Source organism: Myxocyprinus asiaticus, chromosome 4, assembly GCF_019703515.2.
Source record: "Myxocyprinus asiaticus isolate MX2 ecotype Aquarium Trade chromosome 4, UBuf_Myxa_2, whole genome shotgun sequence".
Lineage (NCBI taxonomy): Eukaryota > Metazoa > Chordata > Actinopteri > Cypriniformes > Catostomidae > Myxocyprinus > Myxocyprinus asiaticus.
Window position 1 is genome coordinate 59702026 of NC_059347.1, and position 20347 is coordinate 59722372.

The 20347-nt window shown below is 37.2% G+C and overlaps 1 protein-coding gene across 1 annotated transcript in view; it reads left to right on the forward strand.

The window, feature by feature from the left end:
* The window catches only part of LOC127439788 (ras-specific guanine nucleotide-releasing factor RalGPS1), a 173094-nt gene that overhangs the window by 119057 nt on the left and 33690 nt on the right, over nucleotides 1-20347 (forward strand). The window contains 2 exon segments of the mRNA XM_051696001.1: nucleotides 12308-12454; nucleotides 12935-13028. Of these exon segments, the coding sequence (XP_051551961.1) occupies nucleotides 12308-12454; nucleotides 12935-13028 (241 nt within the window).

Genomic DNA, 20347 nt, shown 5'->3' on the forward strand with positions numbered 1-20347 from the left:
AATACAATGTGTTCATGTGAGGGCATATGGATATATAATATAGACAATGCCATTCTAAAATTACCTTTAAAAAGACAAGACTCCCTTTCTTGTACTTCAATCATTGATTTAATATGAAAATAAAATAAAATAAGAAATATTGTCTGTAGTGATGAAGCATACGGCTTAGTGTTTGGCTTAAGGGAGTGTTTTATATTACTGCTGAACAAACACATTTGACCTGTAATATTTTATTTAGTATTTTCAGTAATTTCAGATGGTAAAGGCTTTTAAGAAGGTACCAGTGTGAGAGAAGTATTGCCATGGGAAGTAATACTTACTAAAGTTATTAAAGTTAATATTTTACATTTAGTGGAAAGTTTTCATTCGTATTTGAAATTTTTAAAACTATCGGCCGATTAATCTTCTATCAGCCAGCTTTCCCAACTTAGTTATCGGTATCGGCAAAGCCCTCTATCGGCCGACCTCTAATATATATATATATATATATATATACACACACAGTACTGTGCAAAGTTTTAGGCACTTGTGAAAAATTTTGCCTAGTGAGGATCTCTTCAAAAATAATACCATGAATAGTTTTCATTTATAAATTAACATCGTACAAAGACCAGTAAACAACAAAAAAAAACTAAATCAATATTTCGTGTAACCACTTTTGCCTTCAAAACAGCCCCAATTCTCCTAGGTACACATGAACACAGTTTTTCTTGGTTGTTGGCAGATAGGATGTTCCAAGCTTCTTGGAGAATTCTCCACAGTTCTTCTATCTATTTAGGCTGTCTCAGTTGCTTCTGTCTCTTTATGTAATCCCAGACTGACTCGATGTTCAGTGGGGGGCTCTGTGGGGGTCATGCAATCTGTTGCAGGGCTCCCTGTTCTTCTATTCTATTCTATTTGCAAAAGGAATGTTTGGGAGTCTAAAATGTATATTTCATTTTGACTCAATAAAGCTGAAGATATAAATAACCATCTTAAGACAAATGCTTTTGTGAAATATCTTATGTGCCTAAGACTTTTGCACAGTACTGTATATATATATATATATAGATAGATAGATAGATAGATAATGTATACTGAATATACACTGACACACATACATATATATATATATGTTTTGTCCTTAAGATATGATGCGTATTAGTGGCACATATTGCTTCATGGCAATATTAATACTTTTTTAATACATTATTTAAAAAAAAGTTTTTAAAGACATTTTTGTTCACGTTTGAGCATAAACGTAAATAAACATTTTTGGTACTGTGTTGGGTCGTCACTTGATGTCAAATGTAAAATCTGGGACCATATGAGAGCCACTGCTATAGAAGAGAGGGTTAAACCTAATTTATACAACTGAAAAACCCAAAGTTTTTCTCCTGAATGAACTAAAGCCACCTAGGTGAACAAAGCCTCCATTTATACTACACGTGACATCATTTGAAATTAGTTTTTTTTTTTTTTGTTTGTTTGTTTTTTCATACTTTATTTATTGTTTTCTTTACATCAACCAACACTGTCATACAGTTACAAATTCCATTGACCAACAACGTAAGCATACAAGCATGCACTTTTTTCTTTCTTGTTAGTAAACGGACCATGTGCACATGGTAGATATGTAGAGAGAAATTATACATTAGGGTGTCCCTCTTACAAGGAATATACATATATACATATATATATATATATATATATATATATATATATATATATATATATATATATATATATATATATATATATATACACACATACATACACACACCCATGTACACCCACAAATATCCACATAGATGAGGAAAAGACTCCAAGTTTTGTGAAATTTCTCAAAAGAACCATTTATTGTGTCAAATTTTTTCTAATTTGATGAATTTAAAAATATCCCTAATCCATAAGGAATGTGTGGGGGAAGTGGGCGATTTCCAATTTAACAAAATTAAGCATCTGGCCTGTAATGAAGGCTACAAAATCAGTTTTATATTTCAGAAGGTCAAGTGTCAGAGGGAGAGCACCAAACAAAGCTGTAACAGCCAGGGGTTCAACATTTGTATCAACAACTCCAGATATTGTTTCAAAAATCTTGGACCAAAATGTATAAATAAATGGACAGTACCAAACCATGTGTGCAGTAGTTGCAGGGGCTTGATGACAGCAATCACACATGGGATCAATGTTTGAGTATATTTTAGAGAGTCTGACTTTGGTCCAGTGAGTGCAGTGAAGGATTTTACACTGAATCAAGCCGTGCCTGGTGCAAAAGGATGAGGAGTGTACTCGACTTAAAATTTCTCCCCATTGCTCAACTGGTATATTCTCTCCTAAGTCCTCCTCCCATTGAGATTTAATAGATGTAAGTGGTGTATCCTGCAAAGTGCATATAGCATCATACATATAGGAAATCACACCTTTCGAAATATAAATTGGTTCCAGGAAGGTGTCAATAGGGGTTGCGAAAGGGAGACTAGGAAATTGAGTGTTCAGGTCCTGTATAAAGCTGCGAATCTGCAAATATCTGTCTTGGTAATGAGAATTTTCTAGTAACTGTTAGAAGGATGCAAAAGACATTATCTATATAAAGATCTTTAATCATTGTTAGTTAGTGAAGGTGGAAATGCCAGGTTTGCTGCTTTAGAGGCAGAGATAGAAAAGTATTGTAGTCCAAATCGATGTAGAAATTGTCTTTAAATTCTCAGTGTAGTTTTAACAATGACATTTTTCGTGTAGGGGAACATGGGCATTTAATGGAGGAGTGCAACATAGCTGCTAGTGAGGTTGGCATGCATAAAGATGTCTCCATGGTGAGCCACATTGATGAGTCATGTGTTTGCTTTTGTTTTAGCCAATATTGCATAACCCTGAGGTTTGCAGCCCAATAATAAAACTGAAAGTTGGGTAAGGCCATCCCTCCTAATAGTTTAGGGCTCTGAAAAAGCATTTTACGCATTTTGGGGACCTTTTTATTCCAAACAAAGTAATAAATCAATTTTGCGAAAGATGTGTTGGGGAAGGACAATACGTATGCTCTGGAAAAAGTAAGAGAATTTTGGAAGTGTATTCATTTTGACCGAGTTAATCCTACCAGCCAAAGATAAGGGGAGCAATGACCAGCTTTCAAAATCCTTCTCAACCTGAAGCAGCAAACTGGAGAAATTATATTTAAAGAGGTCTTTGAATTTGTCAGTGATACAGACCCCGAGGTAGGTGAATCTGTGATGTACAATCTTAAATGGGAAGTTGTGTAAAGGGTAATCTCTATGGAATTTAATGGGAAAAACTCACTTTTACTTATATTTAGTTTATATCCTGAATTGAGACCAAATGATTTTAAAATGGAAAGTCTGCAGGTATCAACACATCAAATTCTGAAATATAAAAGAGAAGGTCATCTGCATACAGTGAAACTTTTGTTCTGTGCCCATTCTTTTTATACCCTTTATAGCTGAATCAGACCGTAATGCAATAGAAGGGGGCTCAGTGGCGATGGCAAAGAGAAGTGGACTCAAAGGACATCCCTAACGAGTAGAATGGTGAAGGTGGAAGTACTCTGAACGAGTGTTATTAGTCCTAACTGAAGCTTGGGGCACAGAATATAATAGTCTCACCCATAATATAAATTTCTCACTGAACCAAAACTTCTCCAAAGTGTAGAAGAGATACTCCCATTCTACACGGTCAAATGCTTTTACTGTGTCTAATGAAATTAAAGCATCTGAAAGAGTAGAAGAGGGAGGATTATATATGACATTAAATAGTCTTCTGATATTAAAAGAAGAATGCCTATTTTTGATAAACCCAGTCTGGTCTGGAGAAATTATTAATGGTAGTATGGATTCAAGATGCATTGCTAACAGTTTTGACAGGATCTTAAAATCCACATTAAGAAGCCTGATCGGGCGGTATGAGGTACAGTCAAAGGGGTCTTTATTCTTTTTTCAAATTAAGGAAATAGAGGCTTGGTTGAGGATCTGAGGGAGCTTTAGTGAGTCAAATGATTCATTGTACATGTCAGTCAGTATGGGGGCCAATTTATGTAAAAATTTCTTGTAGAAATCTACCGGATACACATCTGGCCCAGGGCATTTGCCACACTGCATGGATGCAGCCATCTGAATCAGTTCTTCTAAAGTAATGGATTCCTCCAACCATGCAACTGAATCAGAGTTAACGATGGGTATCTTCAGGTCACTAAAAAAATCATCAAAAGCAGAGTGGTTGCTGGTTTGATCAGATGTATATAAGGAAATATAATAATCTTTAAAATTATCATTAATTAACTTGGGATCTGTTGTTCACCCTGAAGGGGTTTGAATCTGTGAAATATGATGAGAGGATAATTCGTGTTGTAATTGATGGGCCAGTAGCTTACCTGCCTTGTTGCCCTCTTCATAGTACTTATGTATATCTGGATTTAAACATCATGTTCTCTACATGGCCTGTTGAAAGAACATCAAACTCTGCCTGTAGAGAGAGGCACTCCTTACCTATTGTCTAAATGAATCATTTTCAGGGTTATCTCAGAAAGCTTCTGTTTCCTCAGTTTTTCCTTGGGAGCAATGTGTGAGATGATGTCCTCCCTTAGATGTGCCTTCAGAGCTTCCCAAAAAATAGTTGCTGAGACATCTGGAGTCTTATTCGTCGCTATGAAAAAATCTATTTGATTAGACACAAACTTCACAAAATGTTGACTGAATCACAGATGCAGATATGGAAGGAGTATTATGTCTGTCAGAAGAGTGGTCGAGTTTAGGATTGATCCAGCAATTGAAATCACCACCCAAATTAAGAAAGTATGAGGACAGGTCAGGCAGCTTGGAGAATAATTGTCTGAAAAAATTATCATTATCCCAGTTTGGAGCATATACTGTATATTAGCAAAAGCAAAAGGGAAGGTATTGATCTTCCCTGTTACAATGACAAACCTCCCATTTGGGTCTGCTATAACATCAGAATGCACAAAAGGAATTGATCTATGGATAAGAATTGCTGCTCCCCTGGCTTTACCCTGAAATGTAGAATGGTATACCTGACCAACCCATCTTCTCCTTAACTGTAGCTGATCATGAATTTTTAAATGGGTTTCCTGGAGGTAAACAATCTGGGCCCCTAAGTGTTGGAGATGGTGTAACACCTTGCTGCGTTTAACTGGTTCATTTACTCCTTTACAGTTCCAACTTATAAATTTTAAATTCCTCTCACCCAGCTGATGAATTATTTTAGGTTGTGTCATAACCGATGTGACTTATTGAATATATCAAGACATATAACTGACTGCAATATTTTACAGATATCGTGGGTAGACCAAGTAAAGAAACAAGGATGAAAAAAAAACAAAAACAAGAAAAGGCACACATACAGAGAACATATGAACTATAAGAAACCCTTTCACCCACCCACCCCAGCAAAAGCATCTCCCCAAACGAGACGCGCGCATATCCCCTTAACACTCAAACAACTGCAGCTAACTAAATGCTGCCTAAGAGAAAGTCATATAGTGAATGATATTGAGCACAGTGGAATCAAAGCTCTCTTGACTAGGGAAAAGTTACCGTCTATGTTGCCACACCAGCCTTATATTGAAACAATGAACTAGATGAACTGGTACAATATACAATGAACTGAAGTCATATTTGAAAGATAGATAATGACCGAGTAGATGGGCAAGCTGGCATTATCATATCCCTTCAATGTACATTCCAACAAGGCACGTATCTCTATATTGCCTAGGCCTACATATTGTTACCTTAAGTATTTGCAGGCTGAATGGTTTTGTTTATAAAATCCAATGCAGCGGCTGGATCTTCGAACTTATGTGCAGCTCCATTGGAGAAGGTGATCCTCAAAACAGCAGGAAATAGAAGGTCAAACTTAACTCCGGGACAAGAATGGAGAAGACGTTTTGCCTCTCTGAATGCTGTCCTCTTCTTAACGACAGCTGTTGTATAGTCCGCAAAGACTGACAGTTTATTTCCATTGTGCTTGAAGGGAGACATCTCCGTGGCACGTCATAGAATCTCGTTGCGGGCATGATAGTAGTAGGGTTCACCTTTCCTCTGCCTCTCACGGAGGGTGCGATGTGCCCGGTCCAGCAAGGGTCTTTCCTGGAGGTGCAATATGTCCTGCAAATGTTGCGCAACAAAATTGGCTGGGTGAGGGCCCTCAATGTCCTCGGGAAAACCAACCAGACGAATGTTATTCCTCCTGGACTGTCCCTCCAGGTCTTCACATTTTGCATCCAGGTGAGCCACTTGTTTTCTGAGCGAGGTGATCACGGTCTCCAGTTCGGTTAGGTGATCACTGCGGTCGGATGATGAGCGCTCTAACTCCCTGATGGTACCGGAGTTAGCGTCCACTTTCTGCTGTAAGGGTTCCAGCCATTTTTTAATGTCCTGTCGAACTGTGGCGATCTCTGAACACAGATCATCGGACAGAGAATCAGTTTTCTTGCATATGTCGTTTTTTTACTAATTCCAGCATGTCCTGGATAGTCCCTTGTATATTGTCAGCTGCCCTAGGTTTTGTTGAGGCCGTATCGACATCATCCGCCATGTGTGCAGTTTTGCTTGGTAAACTAGTTGTACAACTTGTCCTAAGTTATTTTATTAAACTGTGTGAAAAAGATTATAAATATGTAACTTTCCCCAAGAGCAGCAGGGAACCACATCTTACATCCTTGTTGCACAAGGGCGCCCCCCTGAAATAATTTTTTTGAGGGAAACAAATGAAGAACATAATTTCCAAAACACACCTATGATTTGTTTTAACCAATCATCGACGCACTTTGACTAGCCAAGTTCTCCAACGTCAAGAATTTCAGGGATGTGCACAAACAGGGGAAATCACCAAATGAACACCTTATCAGGGAGGGGAAATAATAATTTTGTCATAATTTTCAGACAGACTAAAAGAAGCCTACTCGCCCAGTATGTAACAATTAACTTTTAGAATGCCCTAAATAACCAGCCTGATCACATGACAATTACGTGGCTGTGGACATATTTTTACAAAATGACATTGAGTGGTTTATTACAGGAATTGTGGCAGTTCCGTGGAGAAATGTCTACTGTGTGGCGCCAAAAGTGAGTTAAATGTTCTCCCAAACAGATTTATATTTATATCGAGTTTTAAATCAACAAAACCTACCTCCCTACCATAAACCTTAAACATAAACCTAACCAATACTGTCATAAAAAAAGAAATGTTCGATGAAAAACAGAATTGCTGAAGCAACCACGTCATTTTATGGTGCTTCAATGACACTTTGGGCTCATATGTCATATGTCATACTTGTGTACTTTTCAGGACTCGTACCCCGATCCTTCGCATCACAAGTGCAACGCTCCTTCAGTTGAGCTACTGCACAACTTGATCATGCAAGAAAAAGCCTATAAAAGTAGTTAGTTGTGTAATGCAAATGTTAAAATGTGTCGCATTGCAAGTCATGCACGACACTTGTGATTTGTGTCAAAGGGAATGAAATGTATTGTTGTTGTAGCGCCTCTAGAGTTAATTTAATCAGGAAACTTCCACAATACATACAAGTCACAACTGCACACCATAGACATTTTGAGTTCACTTGTGCCAAGCTTATGACAGTGTCTTCCATAACTCTAGCACAAGCTGTGTGAAGCCCTCTGTTGCCACATTGCCATCTGGTCACACTCTCAGGACCCTTTAAGTGGTTGGGTGGAAACACATTTTTTAGGCTCAAATTATTCTTTCCACAGCTGTACAGCTGCAGTCAACACCAACATCACTGAAGACTGCCATCTGAAGCCACTGAAGGGCTTGAGCAGTTTGTCTAAGAGTTTAATATAGATTATGGTTCATATTTGGCCACTTGTGTTGGGTCCATGTTTCCTTGAAAGGTGGAAGTAAAGGAAAGGGTCACCAAAAAATTTTGTACCAGACCCATAAGACTTTTTATTCTTTTCCGTAGAACACAAAATGTGAGCTGCTTATATATACAGTTGTGCTCAAAAGTTTGCATACCCTTGGAGAACTGGTAATTTATGTACCATTTTTAAAGAAAACATGAGTGAGTAGGCAAAACACATTTCTTTTATTTCTTATGGGATTCATATTCAACTGTAGGTTATAACAGAATGGCACAATCATAAAACAAAACATGGCAACAAAGAAAAAAATTAAATGACCCCTGTTCAAAAGTCTGCATACCCTTAGTTCTTAATACTGTGTGTATTGCCCCCTTTAGCATCAATGACAGCGTGCAGTCTTTTGTAATAGTTGTCTATGAGGCCCCAAATTCTTGGAGGTGGTATAGCTGCCCATTCATCTTGGCAAAATGCCTCCAGGTCATGCAAAGTATTTGGTCATCTTGCATGAACCGCACATTTGAGATCTCCCCAGAGTGGCTTGATGATATTAAGGTCAGGAGACTGTGATGGCCACTCCAGAACCTTCACCTTTTTCTGCTGTAACCACTGGAGGGTCAACTTGGCCTTGTGCTTAGGGTCATTGTCATGCTGGAAAGTCCAAGAGCGTCCCATGCGCAGCTTTCGTGCAGAAGAATGCAAATTGTCTGCCAGTATTTTTTGATAACATGCTGCATTCATCTTGCCATCAATTTTCACAAAATTCCCCATGCCTTTAGAGCTCACACACTCCCAAAACATCAGTGAGCCACCACCATGCTTCACAGTAGGGATGGTATTCTTTTCACTATAGGCCTTGTTGACCCCTCTCCAAACATAGCGCTTATGGTTGTGACCATAAAGCTCTATTTTGGTCTAGTCACTCCAAATTACAATGTGCCAGAAGCTGTGAGGCGTGTCATGGTGTTGTCGGGCATATTGTAACTGGGCTTTTTTGTGGCATTGGCGCAGTAAAGGCTTCTTTCTGGCAACTCGACCATGCAGCTCATTTTTGTTCAAGTATTGTCATATTGTGCTCCTTGAAACAACTACACCGTCTTTTTCCAAAGCAGCCTGTATTTCTCCTGAGGTTTCCTGTGGGTTTTTCTTTGGCAGTTGGCAGTTGTGGCTAAAATCTTTCTTGGCTTGGTATCAAGAGATCCCATTTTTTGGGGGGGGGGATTTTCCCCATTTTCTCCAATTTGGAATGCCCAATGTGCTTTTTAAGTCCTCGTGGTTGCGTAGTGATTCGCCTCAGTCCAGGTGGCAGAGGACAAACCCCAGTTGCCTCCACGTCTGAGACCGTCAACCCGCAGATCTTATCACTTGGCTTGTTGAGCACGTTGCCATGGAGACATAGCGCATGTGGAGGCTTCACACCATCCACTGCAGCAACCACGCTCAACTCACCACATGTTCCACCAAGAATGAACCACATGATAGCGACTACGAGGAGGTTGCCCCATGTGACTCTACCCTAATTTGGTTGCTTAGGAGACCTGGCTGGAGTCACTCAGCATGCCCTGGGATTCGAACTAGCGAACTAGCGAACTCCAGGGGTGGTAGCCAGCGTCTTTACCACTGAGCTACCCAGGCCCCCAATTTTCCACTTCTTAATAAGTGATTGAACAGTACTGACGTCTCCACTTCTTAATAAGTGATTGAACAGTACTGACTGGCATTTTCATGGCTTTGGATATCTGTTTATATCCTTTTCCATCTTTATAAAGTTACATTACCTTGTTACACAGGTCTTTTGACAGTTCATTTCTGCTCCCCATGGCTCAGTATCTAGCCTGCTCAGTGCATCCACGTGAAAGCTAACAAACTCATTGACTATTTATACACAGACACTAATTGCAATTTAAAAAGCCAGTGGTGTGGGAAATTAATCTTTAATTGCCATTTAAACCTGTGTGTGTCACCTTGTGTTTCTGTAACAAGGCCAAACATTCAAGGGTATATAAACTTTTGATCAGGGCCATTTGGGTGATTTCTGTTATCAATATGATTTACAAAGGAGCCAAACAACTATGTGACATAGCTCTCACGTGGATGCACTGAGCAGGCTAGAAACTGAGCCATGGGGAGCAGAAAAGAACTGTCATAAGACCTGCGTAACAAGGTAATGGAACTTTATAAAGATGGAAAAGGATATAAAAAGATATCCAAAGCCTTGAAAATACCAGTCAGTACTGTTCAATCACTTATTAAGAAGTGGAAAATTTGGGGATCTCTTGATACCATTCCAAGGTCAGGTAGACCAAGAAAGATTTCAGCCACAACTGCCACAAGAATTGTTCAGGATACAAAGAAAAACCCACAGGTAACCTCAGGAGAAGTACAGGCTGCTCTGGAAAAAGACTGTGTAGTTGTTTCAAGGAGCACAATATGACAATACTTGAACAAAAATTAGCTGCATGGTCCGCGACGCCCCCATCACCACAGGTCTGAATATGTATATCAATGTGATATTTCATTATATATATATATATATACATATACATTTGCAAAGTTATCAAAAATCTGATTTTTGCATTTGTCATTATGAGGTATGAAGTGTATTTTGATGTGAAAAAATAATCATTTAAAGCATTTTAGCATAAGGTGTGTGTGTGTGTGTGTGTGTGTGTGTGTATTCATTTTTGGAACTTAAAAGTTCTGATCACCATTCACTTGCAATGTATTGACCTGCAGAGCTGAAATATTCTTCTAAAAATCTTTCTGAAGTGAGTCATTCACATCTGGGTTGGCATGAGGGTGAGTAAATGATGAGAGAATTTTTATTTTTGGGTGAACTATCCCTTTAAGTAGAGGTTCAGGGTTTGACTGGTTAGCAGAGTCCAGTTAGCCTCTCCTAGTAGAACCTTTAACTACATCATCTGCCAAATTTTTTTTTTCATATTATTACAGTATAGTACAAGTTTCACCAGTGAATTATTCTTTTGCAAGGCTCTTAAAAGAATGAAATAAACATATTTAACCCTGTCCTCTGCCATTGACGCCACAGTTCAGCATAGTTGCTAAAAAAGACTTTCGCTTCCTGACATCTTCATATTAGAAATGCTCATCTCAACTGAATCATGGTCTTTAATCACCTTACAAAATAACGATCTGATTGGAAATACAATGCAGTTGTATAATTTCTACTTCAGCTCCACATGCTGGGATTTATTAAGACCAGTAATGTCCAGTTGTGCCTGCTGTACATGTCTGTTTCTAGTTACACAGATCATGTCATGTGTATCACAGCTTGTCTGAGCGAATGCACTGTAACTGTGTGTGCAGGTGTCATACCTCAAAGGCTCTTTGTTATACTTGAACTAATAATTTTTAAAGTCTACTACATGTAAACAGAGTACATCTGTAATATTATACAGAGCTGAGATGTCTGTACAGATTTTAGCATGTAGTAGCACTCTGACAATGTGCAGAAAAAACGTATTTTGACAGAGATCTTCTGGTCAGTCTGTTTGCCGTTGTTCAACTGTGTTTTTCACTGAATTGTTTTGAAATATCACTAGGGATACAATGATATATTGTTCACCATTTCAGTATTTTGGCCAATATTAGTATTTCTTTTACTTATTGGTACTGGTCTGATTTGGTCTGATTAAATTGTAAGCGCTTGACAAGAAGGCTTATCAAGCAGTCACTGTTTAAGTTCAAGTAAGTTTAAGTGTAAATTCAATATTCCATTCCAATTAATGAATTTAAGTATATTTTATGCCCAAGATTTAATTAATGTATTAATTTATTTATTAAACTCGATATTTCATGTCAATTAAAGTCAGTATTCCATGGCCATTTATGAATTTATTAAAGTCAGTATTTAATTCCAATTATTTATTTAATTATGTATTTATTCAATTAAGTCAATATTTAATTCTCAGTTATTTAAGTCAATATTGCATGCTTATTTATTTATTTATATTTATTTAAGACAATAATTCATGCCAATTAATTAATTCATTTTGTAATTCAATATTTCATGCCTATTTATGTAAGTACATTTTTAATTTCCATTTATTTACATATTTATTTACACTAGTTAGTTATTTAAGTCAATATGTCATGCCCATTTATTTATTATAAAACAATTCAGTATAGAATTTAAATTATTTTAGAAACAGAATGATGTAAAAACAGAAAACTCTTTAGATTTATAGTTCATTGTCATGAAATACTTTTGTGACCAGCACCTAAAATATACACTTTCCTTTATACATTAGTGTAAATTTTCAACCTAAAATCGCGTTGTTTTTAAATAGAAATTCCATGGATATGTTATGAGTTAACAAACTTTATAATATCAGACATTAAACAAGTTATCAGCCATAACATGAAATAATTTCTGACTATCATATTGGCCTTTAAATGTCTGTATCTGTTAATAGCATGAATGCATATAGTCTTTCTCTCTTCCATTTCGCTCACAGGAATTTACCTGCTGGACATGATATACATCGACTCGGTCTATCTCGCCTCTGACAGCATCATCGAGACTGAACAGTGAACCAATCAGATGAACAATATCCTGCGAGTCATTTCTGACCTGCAGATGTCCTGTACATATGATCAGTTCAGTTTGAAATTGCACACACAAACATAAGCATACTCCAAAGCTCCAACTTCGGCTCTGTTCCAAAAGCAGGTGAACTGCCTACCTAGACAGCATAAGGCATCGTCGGCATGCTCTGACCTACCATTTGAGATTTAACGACAGAAATATAATGCTAAATATAATACTAAATCTGTTAAAGTGTAATGTCACTACTATTATAAACACTGGCTCCAAACCACATGAAACCCTGTGTCATATATTTACAACACAATCAAACGTGCACAGAACACACGTGTATCAAAAAACTCTCTGTAACAGTCATTAAATCAACAGAGACAACATGGATATGTGGTTGTTTAACTCCATGTGAGTGGAATAGTCGTGTATGAAGCATACTAGTTTGCAAGATATTAGGTAACCATACAATGTAGCCTGTAAATACTGTATGTATACTGTATGTTCAAGCACATGTCTGCCTCTGAATCCCACTGTGTCCTCCCAGATCACCTCGTGACCCTCCCTCATGTGCAGAAGTACTTGATGTCTGTTCGCTACATTGAGGAACTTCAAAAGTTCGTGGAGGATGAAAATTTTAAGTAAGTTGGGGTCTGACATTCTCCACGTTGCATCACAAGCCCCATGGGGTCAAAGAGCTCAAAGGTAAAATGTAAAGGAGTTGTACATCTCTGTACTGACCGGGAACTCCTGCTTCAAACCACATAATGACTTTAGCAGAACGGATGGCAGAGGGAGTCAGACAGATTTTGGGTGACCCTTCAGCCACATCTGCCACCGCAATGATTTAGGGCTTAGGAAACAGGGAATGATTGCGTTTGTTTTCTTTTCTGGTTGTGGCAAGATGGCGGCAGTCACCAGGCATGTGACACTGGGTATTCAAGGGTCATTGCTTTTATAGGCAAACAAACATGCAATTATATTTTGGGTGGTTGGCACAGTGAGAAGCAAAGTCAACACATAAATGTGGTGAAACTGTAACCGCCCTTAGACATTTTGATTATACCATAAAATAGTGTTTTACACAGAAGTAATGTGTTTTTATTAAAAACACTGGGTGTTCTGTGAGTTTGGGAAACATGAAATTCTGTTGCTTAAGCTCAGATGTAACGGGATTATGTATTTAAAATAGTAAATATAAGTAACTGTATTCCACTACAGTTACAATTTAAAATTAAATTTAAACTTAGAATACAGTTACATTCAAAAAGTATTTTGATTACTGAAGAGATTACTTTGCATTTTATTGTCATTTGTTTCATTTAATATTTAGTCCTTTCATATGGAAACATTTATATATATAAATGATGCGATCCAAAGTGCATTTGAACAGCGGTGAAACACTTTCTTATGATGTGTTATATTCATACGAGCAGACAGAGAAGTAAGTTTGAAGTAAGTTTGGAGCAGAAGAAATAGAAATAAACCATGTGTAAACTGTCAGCTTTACGCTAAGCTAAAATGCTATTTCTAGCCATTTTACATGCACGTTACCAGACACGATCTTATTTTATTATCAAGAAAATTCACGTTGGATCATAATTTCTTTTTTTGTAGTAAGACTTTTGATATTAGGTCAAAAATCATATTCTTGATAATAATTTTTGTATACCAAAGTATTTAGAATATGTTACTGACCTTGAGTAATCTAACAGAATACATTACAAATTACATTTTACAGCATGTATTCTGTAATCTGTAGTGGAATACATTACAAAAGTAATCCTCCCAACCCTGTATATAGATAGATGGATGGATGGATGGATGCATGTATCGCAAACCCCCCAGGTGTCCCAGTTTGAGACTTTCAAAATCTGGTCACCCTATAGAAAATGCGCTAGCCGTGTCTGGGACTTCAATTAGAGTTGTGCTCAAAAGTTTGCATAGCAGTCTGGCAGAAATTGTGAAATTTTGGCATTGATTTTGAAAATATGACTGGTCATCATTTATTTAAGGATAGTGACTATATGAAGCCATTTATTATCACATAGTTGTTTGGCTCCTTTTTAAATCATAATGATAACAGAAATCAGCCAAATGGCCCTGATCAAAAGTTTACATACCCTTGAATGTTTGGCCTTGTTACAGACAAACAAGGTGACACACACAGGTTTAAATGGCAATTAAAGGTTAATTTCCCACACCTGTGGCTTTTTAAATTGCAATTAGTGTGTATAAATAGTCAATGAGTTTGTTAGCTCTCACGTGGATGCACTGAGCAGGCTAGATACTGAGCCATGGGGAGCAGAAAAGAACTGTCAAAAGACCTGCGTAACAAGATAATGGAACTTTATAAAGATGGAAAAGGATATAAAAAGATATCCAAAGCCTTGAAAATGCCAGTCAGTACTGTTCAATCACTTATTAAGAAGTGGAAAATTCAGGAATCCCTTGATACCAAGCCAAGATCAGGTAGACCAAGATTTCAACCACAACTGCCAGAAGAATTGTTCGGGATACAAAGAAAAACCCACAGGTAACCTCAGGAGAAATACAGGCTGCTCTGGAAAAAGACGGTGTGGTTGTTTCAAGGAGCACAATACGATGATACTTGAACATGAGCTGCATGGTCAAGTTGCCAGAAATAAGCCTTTACTGGGCCAGTGCCACAAAAAAGCCTGGTTACAATATGCCCGACAACACCTTGACACATCTCACAGCTTCTGGCACACTGTAATTTGGAGTGAGGTCAACAAGGCCTATAGTGAAAAGAATACCATCCCCACTGTGAAGCATGGTGGTGGCTCACTGATGTTTTGGGAGTGTGTGAGCTCTAAAGGCATGTGGAATCTTGTGAAAATTGATGGCAAGATGAATGCATGTTATAAGAAAATACTGGCAGACAATTTGCATTCTTCTGCACGAAAGCTGCGCATGGGACACTCTTGGACTTTCCAGCACGACAATGACCCTAAGCACAAGGCCAAGTTGACCCTCCAGTGGTTACAGCATTAAAAGGTGAAGGTTCTGGAGTGGCCATCACAGTCTCCTGACCTTATTATCATCAAGCCACTCTGGGGAGATCTCAAACGTGTGGTTCATGCAAGACGACCAATAGACTTTGCTTGACCTGGAGGCACTTAATACACAGTATTAAGAACTAAGGGTATGCAGACTTTTGAACAGGGGTCATTTGATTTTTTTCTTTGTTGTCATGTTTTGTTTTATGATTGTGCCATTCTGTTATAACCTACAGTTGAATATGAATCCCATAAGAAATAAAAGAAATGTGTTTTGCCTGCTCACTCATGTTTTCTTTAAAAATGGTACATATATTACCAATTCTCCAAGGGTATGCAAACTTTTAAGCACAACTGTAAGACACATTTGAACCTTTATTGGAATGACTGTTCATTGTGTTGCCAATGCATGATGTTAAAACAAAGAGAACAGAAACAATATAATATCTAATAATTTATTCTGATTTTCTTTCTCTCTACACCCTAACCCAAATAAAACTAAGCTAAATTGGTGCGAAAAATTTAAAACGAAATAGAAATAAAAACTACATTTCAAACTATTATAACCTTGGTCCAAACACATGGTTAAACCAACAGTGAGATAAAAATCCATAATTTCAGGGCATATAAATTGCTCTCGTAGAGGTAAATCCAGAGATGTGCTGTATCTGTTGTAGACATCCGATATCTACAACAGATATTGGATATGTATCTGATATGGAACCACATTGGTAAGTGGCTCATATCTGATGGCAAAAAAAAAAAATTAGATCTTGTGCATTAATATCCGATCTGTGTCAGATGTGTGTTAAAGTGTAATGCACACTGTCATTATTTCAGATTTAAACAAAATGTTTTAGTATAATTACCTAGCTTTTTTTGTAGTTGACAACACTGAAGAAGAGTGAGAGCAATCCACATTTTATAACACATATTACTTTTCTGGTAATAAAATAAAATAAACTAATAATATATTTAAAACTAATACTACTAATAATAACAATAATACAATTATGATTTATACAAGGCATATTTGATAAATAGAAACTATGAATCTTGTAGTTACATTAAAAAAGGGGCATTTCGTTTTGACACATTTCCGGTTTAAGCCCCATCTACATCCGGTTATATCCGAATACAGATACAGATCATTTTGCCTTAGCAACAGATACAGATACAGACACAGATACAGTTAATGGCTTTGCTGCACACCATTTCTGTGAATAAAAAACTCAAACTAAAATTACTTTTTGGACATTTAATTTAAGTTAGCTTTGGTATTATGAAAATGTATTTTAGTTTAGTGTCAGTATAATGAATAAATGTAAATGTCATATCACCACCGTAAGCTTCAAAGAGAATGAAGTCGTCCTCTCAGTCTTAGTGTGAACTTGTCATGAAGTTCACCTCTCCACCTCGTTTCGTCACCATCAGCTGTGAAGTTCGTAAAATTGCAATGTATCATAGCAAGATTAAAGAGTCTGTGATTTTCCTGGATTTAATGTTTATGCTGCGGGATAAGGGTTTATCTGGCGGATAGTCTCAGCATAGCGAAGCAGCTGTTATTATTGCCATAATTATAATGTCACACATAAAGGGTTACAACTAATTTCTCAACATGAGAGGGGAAGCTTCATAAACTCTGCATCACAGATCTTTTTGTACCTGTCAGAGAAAGTAATGTTTCCAGTGGGCATTCGCCCATGTGGATTCTAACGTAAATGCATCACAAAAGATTTAGTCTTTGGAATTGGTTTAAACACATCCTAACATTACTCTTTCATTCAGCTCATCCACCAGGCTTTTTTTTATGAGTTTTGGCTGTTCGTGTGTCTGCTCCACTTAACTGGATTTGGACTGAAATGTGTGTTGACAAAATACAATCGGTAAATGGATTGGTAATCTGACTTCTACAGTCGTTTTTTGCAAGGCCAAGGATTGAGCCAAACACGCTATCACCACACATCACATATTTTATACAGATTTGTGGAGTGTTGTGTGATTAGGATACCAAAAAAAAAGGGGTATTCCTTTAAAAAAACAATTTCAATTCACTATAGAAGTCTTATTCACTAACCACACGCAATCTAGTTTAAGCAGGTGCAATCAGGGTTGAAATAGGGCTTTCTCTTGAGTAATTTTAAATTAAGTCATTGTCATTCCTTTTCCTGGAAAAACACTTCCTTTCTATGTAAATTAGGCTTATTACAGATTGCGATTTATTCACAAAACTGTATTATGTGTGCTGTTTTCCCGGCATTATTTACATTGTGTAAATAAGGAAAGGAAAGCAGGCGGTAAACTGAATTTTATTTAAAAGAGATGTTTTTGTACATTTTATATCAATCTTGGCAGTAGTAATCCACAAGGTCGGAATTGTGCCATGCAATTCGCATTTAGTGCAGATTTTGTGCCCGCGTTTGCGCTGTTGCTTGATCTGCATAATTTGTTTAGTAAATTGACTGCTAAACCAACAAATAAACAGCACACTGTTTACAAACATCAAATTCCCCCCATAATCTAGAGCTTGGTTGTGAGGACATTCAATTTTGGTACTGTGTTGGTCACCGCTTGATATACAATGTTAAATAAGGGTCCTAAAGCAAAACTAGTTGAGAATCCTTAAAATAGTTTGATTTTTTCTTTTCGTTTTTTGCGTAAATTGCCTTGTGTTTATCCAAAAGTAACTAAAATAGCTAATAACTTGGTTACACTTTATTTGAATGTGTCCTTGTTACAGTGCAATTACAAAAGTAATTACTGATTATTACTAATTAATAACATGTACTTACTATAGGTTTAGGTTTAGGATAAGGGTTTGGTTTAGGGATAGTTGCTTGTAATTGCGTATAATTGACTGTTATTACTATAGTAAATACATGTAATATGTGTAACAAGGACACATTAAACTAAAGTGTTACCAATAACTTTTATATTGGGATGTTACTTTCATATACATGTAGTCATATTTGGTTTAGATTACTGATTACATTACATAGGAAGAAGCCTAATTAGAAATTTGTAACAGAATACATTTTAAACGTAAGATTGTGTCCTAACCAGCCGTGATATTTGTGATATATCAACAAGTGATCTTTTCCATATTAATTTGAGTTTTTGTCCTAACCAGTGGCAATTGCGGACCGGACATTTTGCCGAACGCTTGGTTTCCATTGCTACGACATTTTGTTGAGTAGCCCCGCCCACTGTGAAATCTCATTTGCAAAATCTTGCTTAACAAAACAGAGCATTAATCATCAAGGGGGGAATTCACTAAGCATGAATTGCACCTGGTAAAAGTTTATTTGCATGTGCTATCTGTGGGACTTTGGCATCCAGTTCACTACAGGAATTAAGCATGTTACACTATTAACCCAGATAAGTTCTAGTAACCAAAAAAATGAGGCTTTTCTAAGTGTCTAAACGTAAAAGTCTTACGAATGCATAATTTCTTTTTCTGAAGAACTATAAATTGAAAAATTCGATTTTTATTTTAATCAAAATATGTATTTGCTAATTTGTTTAATTTGCTAACATAAAATTATTACATTTGAACAACTTAAAATATGTATATATACTGTGTATAATACTGGGGTTTGCGGACAATTCTTTCATCAACATGTGCACTGCCCCGGCGGCTTTCACTTTTGCGCGCTGTCTCCGTTTATATATCCGCATCTCCCACTGAATGCACTTAGATGCAATATACAATATGGAACAGCCATTCTGTGGGCCCCCTCCAGTCAGGCTATGTCTTCAGCTGTCCAGTTTTGGTGAGTCAGTGCCCACAGCAGCCTTAAAAACGCATTCAGTGCGAACGTCCCCTTCTAAACTTAAAATGAAAAACACGTAATACAACGAACAGGAAGAAGAGGGAAAGGGAGAGAAAAGACTTAAAATGAAAATAGTGTATTTCTCCTTGGATTAGTGTTGTTGTTCTGGCAGTAAATAGTGTTTATCATAAGGGAAATATAAGAATATAAAAGTGTTTCAACTAAACCTGTACCACTGTACTCTTATATTGAATTAATGCAGTAATCCAGTTTGTGTTACCTCTCTCTCTCTCTCTCTCTCTCTCTCTCTCTCTCTCTCTCTCTCTCTCTCTCTCTCTTCCAGAACAAGTTCTGACATATGCAATAACATGTAATGGCATGTCATGAATAGGTGCGTTTACTGTTGTTTTAAAATCCCGTGGTGGGAAACAATAAACATGCACTCGAATGCTAAATGATTTTGAAAAAAATTATCTTGCTTCTGACAGAAAACACAACAGAAGATGTCCACTGATTGTCACTGATCTTTCCCTCAGCCGTTTCTGTCAAGTATAGCGTCCGTGTAATGCAACATCCGATATCTCACACAACTCACGCGAAAGGTGTGTGTTTCAGGTCCATTTCTCTCGATTTGTGAAACATTCTCAGCAGTTTGGGTGTGTGACGCTAAAATACGGACAAACAGCATCGCGGATGGATTTCATACGGAACGCAATTTTTTTCCCTTAATTACGGGACAATTCCTTATTTTACAGGGCGTTTGGCATATTTTGTTAATTAATTTGACCTGATACTGCTTCAGTGTGAGGGTGACTCTCTCTCTCTCCACACACTGTTATAAATTCCCTCGATGATGGCGGTGACAGCTGTTGTCAGGGTAGAATTCAAGTGATAATGCACCAATTACAACAAAGAATCTCCAGTTTCACAAAACACCATCCAATACAGTTAAAGGGAAGCTAACATGACAGTAGATTATGAATTTATGAAGCAGCAAAACAAGCGTGTATATCGAGGATATATGCAAAAATTGATCCTTAGAAGTCTTTAAACGCAAACAGCCCTTGGAAAAAATTAAGCATACAGCTTAACGTGCATATGGCCCCGACTACACCACTGCTCTGTATCATTATACGCTCACTATTTTATACTTTGATGCTATCATTT